The sequence below is a fragment of the Neofelis nebulosa genome, chromosome 3 (genome assembly GCF_028018385.1).
Source record: "Neofelis nebulosa isolate mNeoNeb1 chromosome 3, mNeoNeb1.pri, whole genome shotgun sequence".
Lineage (NCBI taxonomy): Eukaryota > Metazoa > Chordata > Mammalia > Carnivora > Felidae > Neofelis > Neofelis nebulosa.
The window spans coordinates 67,705,185-67,721,136 of NC_080784.1; the positions used below are offsets into that span (position 1 = coordinate 67,705,185).

A 15,952-nucleotide genomic window follows, 5' to 3' on the forward strand; every position below is an offset into this window, starting at 1 on the left:
GGTTCTTTAAATGTCCTACATTGTGAAGAATGTGTATGTGTGTTTGTGTGTGTGTATGTGTGTTTGTATTAGTGAATTCCCAGAATAGTATCTGAAACATAGTTAACTTACATCAATTTTGTTTATAATTATCATATACTTTTTTTAAGTTTATTTATTTATTTTGAGAGAGAGAGAGCACAAGCAGGGGAGGGGAAGAGAGAGAGAGTCCCAAGCAGGCTCTGCACTGCCAGCTCAGAGCCCAATGTGGGGCTTGAACTCATGAACCATGAGATCATGACCTGAGCCAAAGTCGAAAGTTGGACACTTAACCACCTGAGCCACGCAGGTACCCCTAGAATATACTTTTTAATATGAACATTTAAATAGAGTTCATGTAAAATAAAACAATTTACACATTTATCTTTTTTCACATTTAAATAGATATCCCAGTTAAGGATTAAAGTTTGTTTTAATTCTTTTGACTACTTTTAATCAAGATAAATTCAATCATGATAAAAACACACTTTAACAACTTACAAATTAACTTCAATATAATAGCTTTCCATGTTGAATTTGATTCACATATACACATAAATCAATATACTAAAGTTTTGATATATTCCTTATGCTATAAATATGAAATATTTTTCTAAAGATATGTGAGGGGCACCTGGGTGGGTCAGTTGGTTAAGCATCTGAGTCTTGATTTTGGCTTAGGTTATGACCCCATGGTTTGTGGGATTGAGCCTTGCATTGGGCCCTACGCTGACAGTGCAGAACCTGCTTGTAATTCTCCCTCTTCCTCTCTCTGCCCCGTCCTCCCAACTCTCTCTCTCTCTCTTTCAAAATAAATAAATAAATAAATAAACTTTAAAAATAAATAAATAAATTATGTGAAAAGACTTTATTAACAATTATTGAACAGTTTGAGGAAAAAATAGTTCCAATATACATTCTAATACTTGAATAGAATTAACACTAAAATAAAAACATTCAATTTTTATTCTTTGAATATCTAAGATTTTAGCTTACATTAGAATGAAAATAATCAAATTCTAACCATAAATGTTAAAAAGAAAAGTAATATTCTTATATATTTAGGTTTGAATGTTTTTGTGTTGAAGGAAATAGGTAATTTTTATTGATGGATGGGAGAGGGATAAAAGTGTAATTTCAAAAAGATAAAAACAGCCTTTAGAAAACATAACACTAAGGATAATTGATATAATCTATAATTTTTAGCACTTACCATGTCCTCAAACAGATGGATGTACTATAGGATGTATAAAATGTAATTATCTTTGGTTCCATAGAGACTTGGAGAGGTACTGCCAGCTAGCTACACAGGTGCAGCCATATGAATGTCAGAGATTCTGCATCCTTCCCGGCCCCCCAAGGCCAGATGGATTTTAACTTCCCTTTGAATGACTCTGAATCAAGAATCAGCACAACCTCAGTGTCGCTGCATTCATGGGAAAGATGATGGAATAGATACCACCAATAGGCATCTCATTTGTCTTGTTCTCAGTGTCTAAAAAAGGGAATGCAGAGGAGATCTCTTACTGGTCTCCCAGAATAGGAGGTAAATCCAGGAAAATATTTCTTTCTCTTACCTATACCAATCAAACACTGCCTGTTGATTAATCTTTGAGAAAGGAATCTTATCAAAGCAGATGAACAAAAATTTCTTACCCTCCTGCCTGATGTTATTCATGGATGAGTCCATGATTTCCAAATATCTATTAATTGATATTTATTTCTAAATATCTATTATGTTTCATTAATAATGATAGTTCTTTTTCTTTCACTAAAAAAGGTAGTAAATATTTAATAATGCCAAATCGTCACTGTTTTTGCTCCTTAACCCATTATAATAAGAATTCTGCTGCATTTTGAAGATATTTGCAAATGACATGTCTGAGAAAGGGTTAGTATCCAAATTTTATAAAGAACTTCTAGAACCCAACACCCAAAAGCAAATAATCCAATTTAAAATGGACAGAAGATATGAACAGACACTCCTCCAAAGAAGACATGCAGTTGGCCAACAGGCACATGAAAAGATGTTTGACATCACTCATCATCAGGGAAATGCAATCAGAACAACAGTAAGATATCAGCTCGTACCTGTCAGAATAGCTAGTCAAAACACAAGAAAACCAAGTTTGGTGAGGATGTGGAGAAAAAGAACCCTTTGTGCCCTGTTGGTGGGAATGCAAACTTGTGCAGCCACTATGGAAAAAAGTAAGGAGATTCCTCAAAAAGTTATAAATAGAACTACCCTATGATCCAGCAATTGCTCTACTGGGTATTAACCCCAAAACTACAAAAAAACATTAATTCAAAGGGATATATGAACCTATATGTCTATTGCAGCATAATTTACAACAGTCAAATTGCAGAAGCAGCATCAATAGTTGAATGGATAAAGAAATATATATACATATATATATATATATATATATATATATATATATATATATATATGTATACACACACACACACACATATATCATTGAATATTATTCAGCTATAAAAAAAAGAATGAAATCTTGCCATTTGCAATGACATGGATATAGCTAGAGAGTATAATGCTAAGAGAAATAAGTCAGAAAAAGACACATACCATGTGATTTCATTCATATGTGGAATTTAAGAAACAAAACAAAGAAAAAAGAGATAAAGAGAGAGGGAAGCCAAGAAACAGACTCTTAACTCTGTTTTCTATTAATAGAGAACCAACAGATGGTTACCAGAGGGGTGGTGAGTGGGGGGATTGGTGAAACAGGTGATGGGGATTATGGACTGCACTTGTCATGATGAGTACTGGGTGATTTATGGAAGTGTTGAATCACTATATAACAAGGTATGTTACCCATACTAAAATTAAAACAAAATAGAAAAATATCAATGGGAAAAAGACATATAATAAAAAAGGAGATTCTAGATTTTTTAAAAAATGTTCCATTTATTTACTAAAATCTTCTTTAAAGTCACCAGTTACCTACAGTTTGAGGAATTCGATGGGCCTGTTTTATTGTCTATCTTACTTTTACTCTGAAACATTTGACATCTCATCAGACCCTCTTTCTTGAGTTCTTTTCCCTTTAGCTTCCTTTTCAGTATTTATTTTCCTGCTAGTTCTCAGATAGACCTTTTTCTTTTTCCTTTGTGAGTTATTTTTTTCTCTACTTGCCTAGTGTTTATTATGATGTTTATCTTCCTCTTTATAAATAATCCTTGGACAAACTTACTGAATCACATGTAAAAGTTGATCTTAAAACTCAGTTATGAAGATAAGAGAAGCAGAGAATAAAAGATAGAAGGGATATTGCTTGTATATAAAAATCACTCTGGGGTTGCCTGGGTGGCTCAGTGGGTTAAGGGGCCGACTCTGGCTCAGGTCCTGATCTCACAGTTTGTGAGTTTAAGCTCTGCATAGGGCTTTGTGCTGACAGCTCAGAGCCTGGAGCCTGATTCAGATTCTGTGTCTCCCTCTCTCTCTGCCTCTCTCTCTCTCTCTCTCTCTCTCTCTCTCTCTCTCAAAAATAAACATTAAAATTTTTTAAATAAAAAAAAAACACTCTGCTCCTTTCTAGCTATGTAACTTTGAACAATTATTTAATTTTTCTGTGCCTTAATTCCTCATCTATAAAATGGTGATAGTTGTCTTTCTTCTGGGACTGTTGTGAGGAATAACTAATTTAAAATGTATAAACTTCCTGACACGTAAGAAATCTTCATTACATGTAATTTATTGTTAATAGCAGATGTTCCTATTTATTACTAAAAAAATCTGTGACAGAAATTTTATTAAATCTATAAATTCTACAAAGTTTTACATAATTGCATAACTACTTCTTGTACATTTCTGTGGACCATAAATGCCTTCACTGCCATGCTTTTATTTTTATTTTCTTTGGATTGCCAGCAGCCACCTGAACTTTCAAGGAAATTTACAAGTTGGGAAATGAAAATATTAATAGGATCATGATGATGATCACATTACTCAGTTTTATCAAAATTAAAATGAACAACTCAAACTGTTTCCTTGTTCCTCAAATTTTAAATATTAGTTAGCAGGTTTTCAGCATTTAAGCCCTGATTCCCATTGTCTCTCACCAACATTCTGGTCTCCACATTGCCTATGGCCCAATATCAGCTCCCCTAAATTCAACCCTACTCAGCATCAGTCAAAGGAGATACCAACCCAAGGTCAAATACAGAAATTCCATGGAGGGCTATTGCAATGGTCTATTATCCTTTTTCTCATTCTTTTATCACACATTTCTCTCTCTTCCTCTGAATACGCATGTGGGCACACACACACAGAATCACAGGCACACACATGTTTGAAGGCTTCTTTTCTGTCACTTTCATGGACACCAAAATTGCTACCTATCCCCTCTAGATCTGATTACTTCTCTCTTTTGTCAGTGATTTCTTTGCTATTATGAAAACATTTTTAGCATTATTTTTATACTGAGAATGGAATAATGCAAAATTGACTTAATCTGCAGCACAAAGTTTATGTTTTGTTGTAAAAAAAGAAGTTCTTGACAGGATTGCTAAACACTAAAATTGCTGAACAACAATAGCTATTTCACTATCTTTGAAAAATAAGACAGTCTCTCATCTCTCTAGAAGAGATTGTTTTCCATCTTGTCTTGAAAGAGAATGAGACTTCAAATCCTGTTTTTCAACTCCATACTTCTTAGACATATATTTAAAAATCTTTAGAAATCTTTTAAAATTGTAGATTCTGTTAAAGCCTAATTGTCAATATTGACAACAATTATAAAGTTAGTATTTTCTCTAAAAGTACATTGTAAAAATTCTTGGCTAATATAATACCTACTTTTTTTCATTTACAAATTACATTAGGCACTGTATTTTCTATATTTTATATCACATTTGCTATCAGTAGTATATACTAACTTCCATTGTACTATTTAAAGACATCATCATGGGGGCCAGTGTAAAAAAAAATCCTTTGTAAGACAATTGTGTGAAAATTGCAGTTATTTTTGAAGACATTAAGCTAAGCAATCATTTTCACTAATTCTGATGTTGCCAGTATTGTCCTGGTTATTTTATGGGAAATACTGAAAATCTCTGATGCATTGTTAGTGCAATGGGCTTATACTTCATTTGTGGAGATGAAATTTGCAAAGTTAAAACTTGGAGATATAAGGTGCAAACACATATCATGTAATACACTGTGCTCCTAAAGGAGAGATAAACAAATATCAGAAAAATAATTAAAGTCTTTTAGAAGAATACAAATAAGACCTCAGCATCATTGGGAATAGGATTTTTATAAATGTAAACACATGCGTACAGACATCTTCAAAACAAATTCAAATGTAAAAAGCATACTTCCAGTTAATATATGCTATCCTATTTTGAAACCAGATATATATATATATATATATATATATATATATATATATATATAAGCTCAAGTGCAAAAATCCAACACAATCTAACTCTTTGCCGGGCAAGTTATTTCAACTCCCTGTACTTCATGTTAAAACCGATGAAACTGTCTATATAGGAATGTATGGTGAGGATTAAAACTAAGATAATGGGGCCACCTGGGTAGCTCAGTTCATTAAACATCTGACTTATGCTCAGGTCATTATCTCAGAATTCCTGGATTCCAGCACCTTCTTGGGCAGGCTCTGTGCTGACAGCCCAGAGCCTGCTTCAGATTCTGTCTCCCTCTCTCTGCACCGCCCCTACTCTCTCTCTCAAAAATAAATAAATGGACATTAAAAAAAACAACTTAAAAAAACTAAGATAATGTATTTAAACAATTGGAGCTATCATGTGTTTCTAAACCCCTCATAGAACCAATTACTTTATCCTAGAGAAAGCACACAATAAACATGTTTTTATTAGATTTGATACAAATGAAAATATCCTATTATTTTAACCTTGTACAAGTTGGAAGATAAAAATTATGTACCAAGTATATTATTTATAAGATATCAATTTCTTAACATTAAAACAATAAATGATTCTTTTTCAATAATATTGCTTTGAAAATAACTTAGTTCTTCTGTTACAGGAAATAACTGCAAGACCACTGAATACAACAAGATGAAAAGCATGCTTTTAGATTTACAAAATCAAAAATATATTACACAAGAAAATGAAAACCCTAACGGTGATGACCTGCCTTGGAAGAAGTTGTTGGTGGATCAAATGTTTAAATATTTTGATGCCGACAGTAACGGACTTGTAGATATTAATGAACTAACTCAGGTATGATTAATGATTAAATTAACAAGCTTATTTAAAAATCACATGTACAATATATTTATATCTGTGTGAATTTATTCTATATTAATAAAATGTATTTAATTTGTATTATTGAAAGTGTGGACAAAACATATTTTTAAGAGTAAAATTTGACTGCTGTTAAATAACAAAGATTTGATTCAACTGAGTCAATTTTAAAAATCTAATTGACTTTACTGTCCAATTCATGAACTGGGCAGCATCCCATCTAGCAAATAGAGAGGCACTTGGGAAGTTGTACAAATGGAAAGTTTTTGCAGGAGAGTGGGGCAAAAAAATTATTAGCAAAAGAGAAAGATTTTTCCCGGCAAGACTGCTTTCCCTTAGCTGGAAAGGCTAGGGCTGTTATGTCGATTACCTCATCATCTTTTGTGGGATGGAAAAGGACCAAGTGGTAGACCCACTGGGGCTGATTGAAAAATTCCTGACCGACCCGTTAAGACTACATTTCTGGGGAAGGTTGAACTGCCATTAGATCACGTATTAAACCTCAGTTTGAGGATTTGGCCTAAATTATGCCATTTTAGGACTGTTTTAGGACCAAAATGGTTTGGTTTTTGGGTCTTGGTGTTGTTTTTCTTCTAACACTACTCTAACAACAATATTAATTTCAAATAACATTTATATGATATTTTAGAGTTCAAAATAAGATAGCTACTTTTGATAGGTTTCTGTACCTTAAATACCTTAAGGAATCATCAATTCTTTATCTTACAAAATTTGTAAGATATCTTCAGATATGTTCTGAAGCCTTTTATAATGTTTAATTTTCTATCACTCAGTAAAAACTTGTGTATCCAATATTCAAGGAAACTATTCACCAGCAATTGAGCACATCTATAACATGATGTAAATACATCATTTAAGAAGGTATTAAATTTCTGACCTATTTTATTTTTCCAATAATCAAAGATCAATTAGGATATAGTTAATCTAGGTCTAGTATTAAGTCCACATTGTTAGGGGCGCCTGGGTGGCGCAGTCGGTTAAGCGTCCGACTTCAGCCAGGTCACGATCTCGCGGTCCGTGAGTTCGAGCCCCGCGTCAGGCTCTGGGCCGATGGCTCGGAGCCTGGAGCCTGTTTCCGATTCTGTGTCTCCCTCTCTCTGCACCTCCCCTGTTCATGCTCTGTCTCTCTCTGTCCCAAAAATAAATAAAAAACGTTGAAAAAAAAATTAAAAAAAAAAAAAAAAGTCCACATTGTTAAATTTCACTTATTTGAAAATTGTCACCAAATGAAATATGTGATAAGAAATTTGTTACTAAAGAGAATATTTGAATAAACAAAAGGTCTTTATGTGAACCATTTGGAAAAAAATACAAATACTTTTTTGTGTGTATCATGGAGACAGAACAGTTTGAAGGAAATTATAATACCCAGATTTTAGAAACTAAACTAGTTGTAGGTAGTATAGAAATGTGAAATAAGAGACATAAGTTTTCTCCAAAAACGTATACAAGTTTTAGGAGTAATGGAGAAAAAAAGCCAATCTAGGGTGACCAATCTAGGAAAATGGTTATAGCACTGAAGAAGTTTTCTGAATTCTTAATAATCCTTATAGTGTTTATTAAGGTGGATTTTGCTGCAGTGCTTGGCAGTTAATATAGTTTTAAAAAAATCCAGTAGTTTATCTCCATAACACCATGCCATTCATCTCTTATGGTTAATTTTATGGTCTATATAAAGAATCTGACATTGTGGGATATTGGTTCGATTATACAAGGATTTCTAAACTTTGGAATAGTGTAACTTAGTTTCAAGACTTTATATCAAAGTGACTTTCTAAGTAAATTAATTACAGTTCTTGCCATTCCAGTTAATTAAAATATATATCATTTTCCTTATCTTCTTTAATTTAGCCTGCATTTATTGAGAAGTTACTAAATCCAGGCATTGGGATTTAAAGAATTGAACTCTGGAATTTTAGAGTAAAATCAGAAAATTTTTAATTAAGATACCTATGTTATCATTTACCTCATGATTTATTTTTCAAGAATGAAACTCTTTAGAATTTTATATTTATAGTAATGATAAGAAGTGACTAGTTAATTAAAATGAAAATATAATTCAGTCATGTCACCTTGGTCTATATGGGCCTGACATATTGGAATACATTGTGGTTTTGCTTTTGCTTTTATTTTGTGTATTATATATTATTATATATTACATATTTTACATGTATTTATTAGTTTTTATTAATGTATCTACATCATTGTAACCACTGGTTGGGTACAAAACATGATCTGACAAAATCCAGTTATTATCATAGTACCTACATCTAAATCCAAATGGAAAACTGCTACTCACTAGAAAATGGCAGTCACAGCACTTTATACCTATTTCAAGTTTATGCTACATTCAAGTTAGTATTTGTTTCCTAGGCAGCCATTACAAAATAACAGAATGTGGGTGGCTATATCAACCTGTCCTTCAGTTCTAGGGGCTCAAAGTCTAAAACCAAGGAGTTGGCTAAGCCATGCTCCCTCTGAAGTAACTGGGGGAGGATCTTTGCTTGTCTTTTTCAGCTTCAGGTAGTGCTAGGCATTCTTTGGCATTCCTTGGCTTGTAGATAACATCATTCAGCCTCAGGGTGCTTGGGTGGCTCAGTGGGTTAAGCAGCCCACCCTTTATTTTGGCTCAGGTCATGATCTTATAGTTCATGAGATCCCGCTGTCAACACAGAGCCTCCTTGGGATTCTCTCTCTCTCTGCTCCTTCCCTATTCATTTTCTCTCTCTCTCTCTCTCTCTCTCTCTTTCTCTTTCTCTCTCTCTCTCTCAAAATAAATAAACAAACAAACAATATCTGCCTCTGCAGTCATATACCATACTTGGTGTGCCTGTCTTCACAACACATTGCCTTTGCTTGAAGGACACCAGTCATATTGGATAAGGGGCCACCCTACTCCAGCATCACCTCATTTTCAGTTATCTAGTTATCTCTTCAACAACCCTATTTCCAAAAAACACAAAATGTTATGTTCTGAGGTCCTCAAGATTAGGTCTTTAAAATATCTGTTGAGAAGATACAACTCAACTCATAATGAAGTTTATCTGCTACCAAATTTAGTTGTGTTTTCTCTGTTACCTTTGATTTGGACTCACTTTATGTCTGAAAAGTCCCCTTCCATTCATCTGAAAGTCGTCTTCAGAAACCCATTTCTTTCTTGGCCATCCATGAGGTACAAGCAAGGAAAGATTTGGGAGATTTACTGGCTTCCTTCTGAATACATCCCATACTACATAAGTCATTCCCACCTAGTGTGTTGTGAAAATGTCAGTTTCTCATCTGTAAATAATCAACTATGAAAAAAACAACATAAACAAAAACACAGAACTTAAACAACAACGACAAGAAAAACAGAAGGTTGTAACAAGTAATCTTGAAAAAATATAATAAACACCTAGATATGAATGGCACAAATACTGTTTTGATGGTAGTATTTTTAGATTTCAGGTACTTTTGCAAGTATTATAACTAATAATACATACGGTTTTATTAATAAATGCAGAAACATATAATACCATCATTTAATATGGAATTTTCAAATAATTTAACTTAGAAGAGTAAAAAGGGAAAGGATCTTAATGGTGTCTATTAATAATTTATAAGATATTATTAAGAGAAATGTAAGATACTGCCAGTGACAAGTAAAAATTAAAGAATATAATTTGACTTTGAGGTTTTATAATTGTAGCATGAAAGCTGGCTACCCACATTCTATTTTTATTCCCCATAATGAATGGAGAATCTTACAGATTTTCAGGTAAATTAGAACACAGAGGCCTGTCTAATTGAGAGAAAATACATTAAAAAATTAATAGTTAAAAGAGTAGGACCTTTAGAATCACAGTTAACAACATGTTATAGCAAGAAAATATTTGCTAAAATGAACTGACTGGTTATAGAAATAAATCACATTCAATCCATCTCTTTACCACTCTAGCTTAATAACATAAACATCTGTAACTCTATGTTTAGTCTTCCAGTCTGGGGCTAATGTTCTTATGTTGAAAATATTCAAGTATGAAATACAAATTGATAGCAAAGTGAAATTTTGGACTTTTAAAATAATTTTTATAAAGTTGATAAAATTTATGATAGTACACTTGTAGATTTGTCATTGGTAGTTGAAGATCCAGAAGAAAAAAATCAAAAAAGATTGAGATGGTATATTCATTTCAGAAGATCTAAAGAGAATGTTCAGATGGAAAGGAGTGAGTGGGTCCCAAGTGATGAAGTCCTAGTATATTTTTTTTCAAAATAATCTTTTTTATGATCAAAGTGTAGTGGTTAAGAACTGTTATTATAGAGCTTGGGTTCAAATAACGTCTCTTACTTATGACCTGTTAACCTTTGGCAAGTTATTTAAAGTTTCTGAGACTCATTACATATATATATATATATATATATATATATATATATAGGCAATGATATTAGTACCTACTGCGTAAATTTGATGTCACACACACACACACACACACACACAATTTAGAATGTGTCAGCTTCTTAGAAGCATGACTAGCACATACAAAATAGAGTGTGTTAGTTATAACTGTATTTTCAAATCTAACTTTCATGTGAATGTCATGGATGATAATGGAAATAAAGTGGGTACATACCCTTAAGTTAGTAATTGAGCGATTGAATAATATTTACCCTATGTTCATCCCTTGCAACTTTTTAATATTTATGCTTGGATGGTAGGTGATAACAACTTAAATACCATTAGTTTACAGCCATTATAACCCAGAAATCTATACACACATTATTAAACATACAAAAGTTTTAATACCAACTTTTACAATGAGAAAAAACAATAGTTCTTGCAAAAGAAGAGTAGTTTTGGTTATCTCAAGAAATTAGAAAAAATAAATGACGGCATGTTTTTATTTTGCCCATCTCATTTGAAGTAGTTACACATTTATCTCATATAGCTGGCATGAATTATTAAATCCTCAGTACCAGATTAGAGTAACTGAGTAATCGTAATTTTAGTAATAATGGTAATGATACTATTGGGTTATTGCCGTAATGCAGATGTCTGTTGTCTCCTTTGTACTTCTATTTGAGCTCCACTATATATATGTGAGTGTTTACATCACAAATTACACAAATCCCAAATTGAAATCCAGTTTAGATCCAGCACTTTGTACACTTTTCCTTTCCTTGTACTCTGTCCATGGTGTGCTTTTCATTACCTGCACCACTGATACAGTGCCCAAGTCTATCTCTCAACCTCAGTTTTCCCTGGGGGCTCCAAATTATTTGTCATGCAAAACAATATGTTCTATTTTAGATTCTCCTTCTAAATATGTATGACCAAATATATCACATTCCACAGATGCCAACATCTACCTTAGTTAAAAAACTAATGACAAGTTATAGAATACTACAACAACATCAAAAACCAGTATCTATCATACTCTTCCCTCAGGGAGAAATGTATCATCAGTTCTCGAAACAAAAAGAAATCCCTAGCCTCCATCTTCTGCCCTATTTTTTACACCCTCAGAGCCCAATTAAGTCATATCTGTCTCTATTTCCTCAAGTGCATTGTCCACTTTTACCCCTGGGGTGAGTATTTCTGTTTTTCCAAATGACATGGACATGAGTGTTAGGGAAGAAAAGTGGGATATCTATCAAAGTTTTTTTGTAGGAACAAAACAGATTATTATTGTCTCCTCTCCCATGTGTCTTAATTACTGTATGATAAAGGTAATATTTCAATCACATTAAAATTATTTTTTTGTATTTTTTTTCTTTAAATGTCTATCCTCTATTGAAAACAGGTAAATGGGAACTTACTTTGGTCTAGTGGTTCTATATCTTCTCAAATCTATGCCATAGTGCCCGGATCCCTTTCATAATGAGGTTATAGAACTGAGTGGTCTGCGCTGGTAACCAATCCTGTGTACTAAATGCAAACCCAAATGTTCTGCCTTTTCCTGAGGACCATTCTAGTAAGGTGTGACCCTCGCTTGTTTGGTGTTTTACCTTAGCTCCTCCCCACATCTAAGCAAATTTCTAACGTTCATCTCTATTACCTGGATCTCTCTCTCTCTCTTGCTTCTCTTAAATTACCTTCTCCCAAAGTGAGAATTCACTGCTCTCTTTGGAGAAATCTGAGCTTTACTAATGCCTGCTTCAATGAAAATTGTTCTAACAATATGCTCCAAATTGGGTTATCATACTCCAATGTATGACTCATAGAATAATAGCTTACTGCAAAAGCCTCAACAAACATAATTTTTTTTTTCCAAAGGATGATCACAAACCTGTTATCTCCCCTAAGCGCTGTATATATGACTAGTGTAGTCAGGTACTCAGTTTCATAGTGACACATTTGTGGTTTTAAGAACACATATTGTTTCTAAAACAGACATGAATGTGTAATGCTTGAAATCAAGATTTCAGGATGAAGAGACCTGAGGTATGAGTATGTTCCTTCTGGCAGTCTGGCATGTAGGGAAAGGTCACTGGAAGTGTGAAAGTTAATGATCATTTGTTGTCAAAAGGAGCTCAGAACTGTTCTGGGTGGCTTATTCATGTGTATATGGAAACCACAGAGAATATTAAAGAGTTGAGGTAGACAGAAACAGGGGTGCCAGGGTGGCTCAGTCAGTTGAGCATTCGACTTCGGTTTAGGTCATGATCTGGCAGTCTGTGAGTTCAAGCCCCACCTCGGCTCTGTGCTGACAACTCAGAGTCTGGAGTCTGCTTCAGATTCTGTGTCTCCCTCTATTTTTGCCCCTCTTCCACTCGTACTCTGTTTCTCTCCCTCTCAAAAAAAAAAAAAAAATTAAAAAAAAAAGGTGGGCAGAAATATTGTGAATCAGCAGTTAAATTTATTTGTGAATTATGGGGAAAGAATAGGAGAGAACTATGTAGCTGAATGGCCTGAGATCCAAAGTAGGTTCTAGCTCTCTATCAATCTATTGTTGATCGATCAATCTATCTATCTACCTATCTATCTATACCTACCATCTCTCATCTTTGTATCTATCTAATGAAGACTTGGTTTGGGAGGAGGAAATAATCCAGAAGTGCCAGTAGGGAACCATTTAGTTATTGACCCATCTTCCTCGCTGAGGTAAAATGGATATGAGAGAAAAATTGGCCGCCAATTGTTAAAATTATTTGACAAGTGATTTTCTTCAGGGGCAGCCAGAATTTCTTAAAGTTAGTGTGCGTGGATTACATGTCTTTATAAGAAATGGAGGTGAAGAGTTTTTTGACCAGAAGCAGGATTTCCAGAGGTCATTATGATGGGTTTGAGTTAGAAAAGAATGGAGATTGAGTCAGAGAAGGAAATATGCAAAGCAATATAGGGAAACTTGGATTTCATAGGGTCACATAGGACAAAGGAATTTGTCCAGATTGCTCCTTAGAGGAGAATGGACAATTGTGTTTTGCACTGTGGTGTAATACGTTTGATAGAGTAAGATGAGGGAATACATAGGCAGACTTCACCTGGCAGAATGGCATCTTTGAATTGTTAGCAGTGTTAAAAGATGGGTATACTGAAACATATTAAAATTTTAAGGGTTTATTTTATCTTTTAAGTTTATTTATTTTTGAGAGAAAGAGAGAAAGAGAGAGAGAGAGAAAGAGAAAGAGAGAGGGAGAGAGAGAGAGAGAGAGAGAGAGCGCATGGGGAGGGCCAGAGAGAGAGGAAAGGAAGAATCCCAGGCAGGCTCCCTGCTGTCAGCACAGAGCAGGTCTTGGGGCTTGAACTGACCAACCGTGAGATTATGGCCTGAACAGAAATAAAGAGCCAGTTAATTAACTCATTGAGCCAACCAGGTGTTCCAATTTTCAGAGTTTATTGGAGCAAAAGTTGATTTGAATCCAGCAATGCCAAATCAGAAGTGGTTAGAAGCACTCTACTGAGGGGAACTAGGGGAAAGCTTCTATAGAGAAAGGAGAGAGCAAAGTAAGGCAGGAAATCATTGATTCCCTGTAGCTTAACACATCCTATTTGTGATTGGTTGTGAGTTTTGAAACATTGAGGCATTTACAGGCCTAGATTTTGGGTTGTTTACATAGGCACCAGGACATTAGAGCCAACTCCGTCTAAGGGCTTCCTTGTTTAGAGCAGCAAACATAGGGTTCTTAAAGTGAAATAGTGCTAACAGCTTGGAAAATCTACTCTTTTGGCCTCTCCCTATTTCATAAAATAACCACCCGTGGAATTTAAGTAAGCAAAATCATTCCCTTGTGATTCTGAGTTTAAATAAGCAGCTGTATTGAGTATATTGATTTAGCACTTTCTTCATTTAGATTCTGTCATCTTAATAAGCTGATTCACATTAGGCATGCATATTAGAATGAAATATTTCCCTAATGTGCACACATGCCAACTCTTTATTAAAATAATAAAAAGAGCTACTTGTTCACAGGATTTAGATTATTACGTTATACATATTTGACTTAAAATGCTATTTGCTCAATGACTACCATATGTGAATACATTTACGAAATTAAATAAAAAGCAAGAATAAATAAGACTAGATATTTTTAAGCTATCAGGATGGGCAGGGCAATGATGTCTTTGCAACCTTTGTACATACCAATTTTCTTTAGAAATTATTAGAGCTGTTAGATAGGGAATGGGCAGTTAATCTTTATTTTGAGTTGATAAAGCCTATTACAATTTTAAAGGCTTTTTAAGAGGTTCTGGTTTCTAGTCAACATATTTATTTACTATAAGATTGGTAAGAATTGTTTTGTCTAATGGATAAAAAGCTATTTTGGTGGGAACAAACTAAATACAAACAAATAAGCACTTGTATGGCTAGAAAAGGGAGATAAGTGAGAACTTCCAGGAAATGCCATGGTAATTAATCCTATTTAACATTTAAAACCCCATGAACTTTCTGGTATACAAACTAAGGCAGCAGAAGCCAGGTATTTGACTGAGAATGGTAGTAGCAAGGCCAGTAGGTAGATCTTAGTAGTACTGGCAATTTCCTTTGAAGCGCTAAAGATTTCAGAATAATAATAATAGCAACAGTTAGCACTTAACAGAAAAGTGGGGCCCCTAACTGTTGGTTTGGGTACAGCTTGGGGCTACAATTAAGAAACAGTACTTCCAATTCTATCTGGAAACATTAGTAACTAGTTTCAAATACTCTTTTTTCTTAATGTTGTTCATAATATGCACAAGACAATTGGAAAATTAAAATTTTGTCTTAAAAAATTTAAACATATCTTTTATAGCATCTTTCCTTTAGAATGTTAACGTGCTTTTAAAAATTTGGCATTCATATTCAGAGAATCCCTGTGAGCTATATAGGATGCCTTCAAAATAAGGTATTTTTTCTTCCCACCACGGGTTGAATAATGTTATCTCTTCAGTGAATTTTTCAAAAGAATTCATGTTGGCCCTATTGATTTTTTAAACGTTTTCTAATGTGTTATGGATGTTAGGAAACCTAAAGACAACTTGAAAGATGTAATTAATTTTTATGTGATCCTTTTCTTCTAACACACCTATTGTATGATAGCATCAGTTATATATGATTAAACAATTATAATTTGTAATGTTAGTTTTTTACTCTCTGTCCTTTCACCTTATTTTTAGAGCACTGTTGGCAATCTGTAATTATTTTGTTTATTTAATTATTTGCCTGTTCCCACACATTCTCTCTAGAAAATTAAC

At 33.8% G+C, this 15,952-nt stretch overlaps 1 protein-coding gene across 3 annotated transcripts in view; it reads left to right on the top strand.

Annotated features, from left to right (window-relative positions):
* FSTL5 (follistatin like 5) overlaps nucleotides 1-15,952 on the top strand; it is a 789,672-nt gene that overhangs the window by 419,229 nt on the left and 354,491 nt on the right. For all 3 annotated transcript variants that reach the window (XM_058720999.1, XM_058721001.1, XM_058721000.1), the window contains exon 5: nucleotides 6,056-6,252. In XM_058720999.1, coding sequence (XP_058576982.1) covers nucleotides 6,056-6,252 — 197 coding nt within the window. The remainder of the gene's footprint in view (nucleotides 1-6,055; nucleotides 6,253-15,952) is intronic.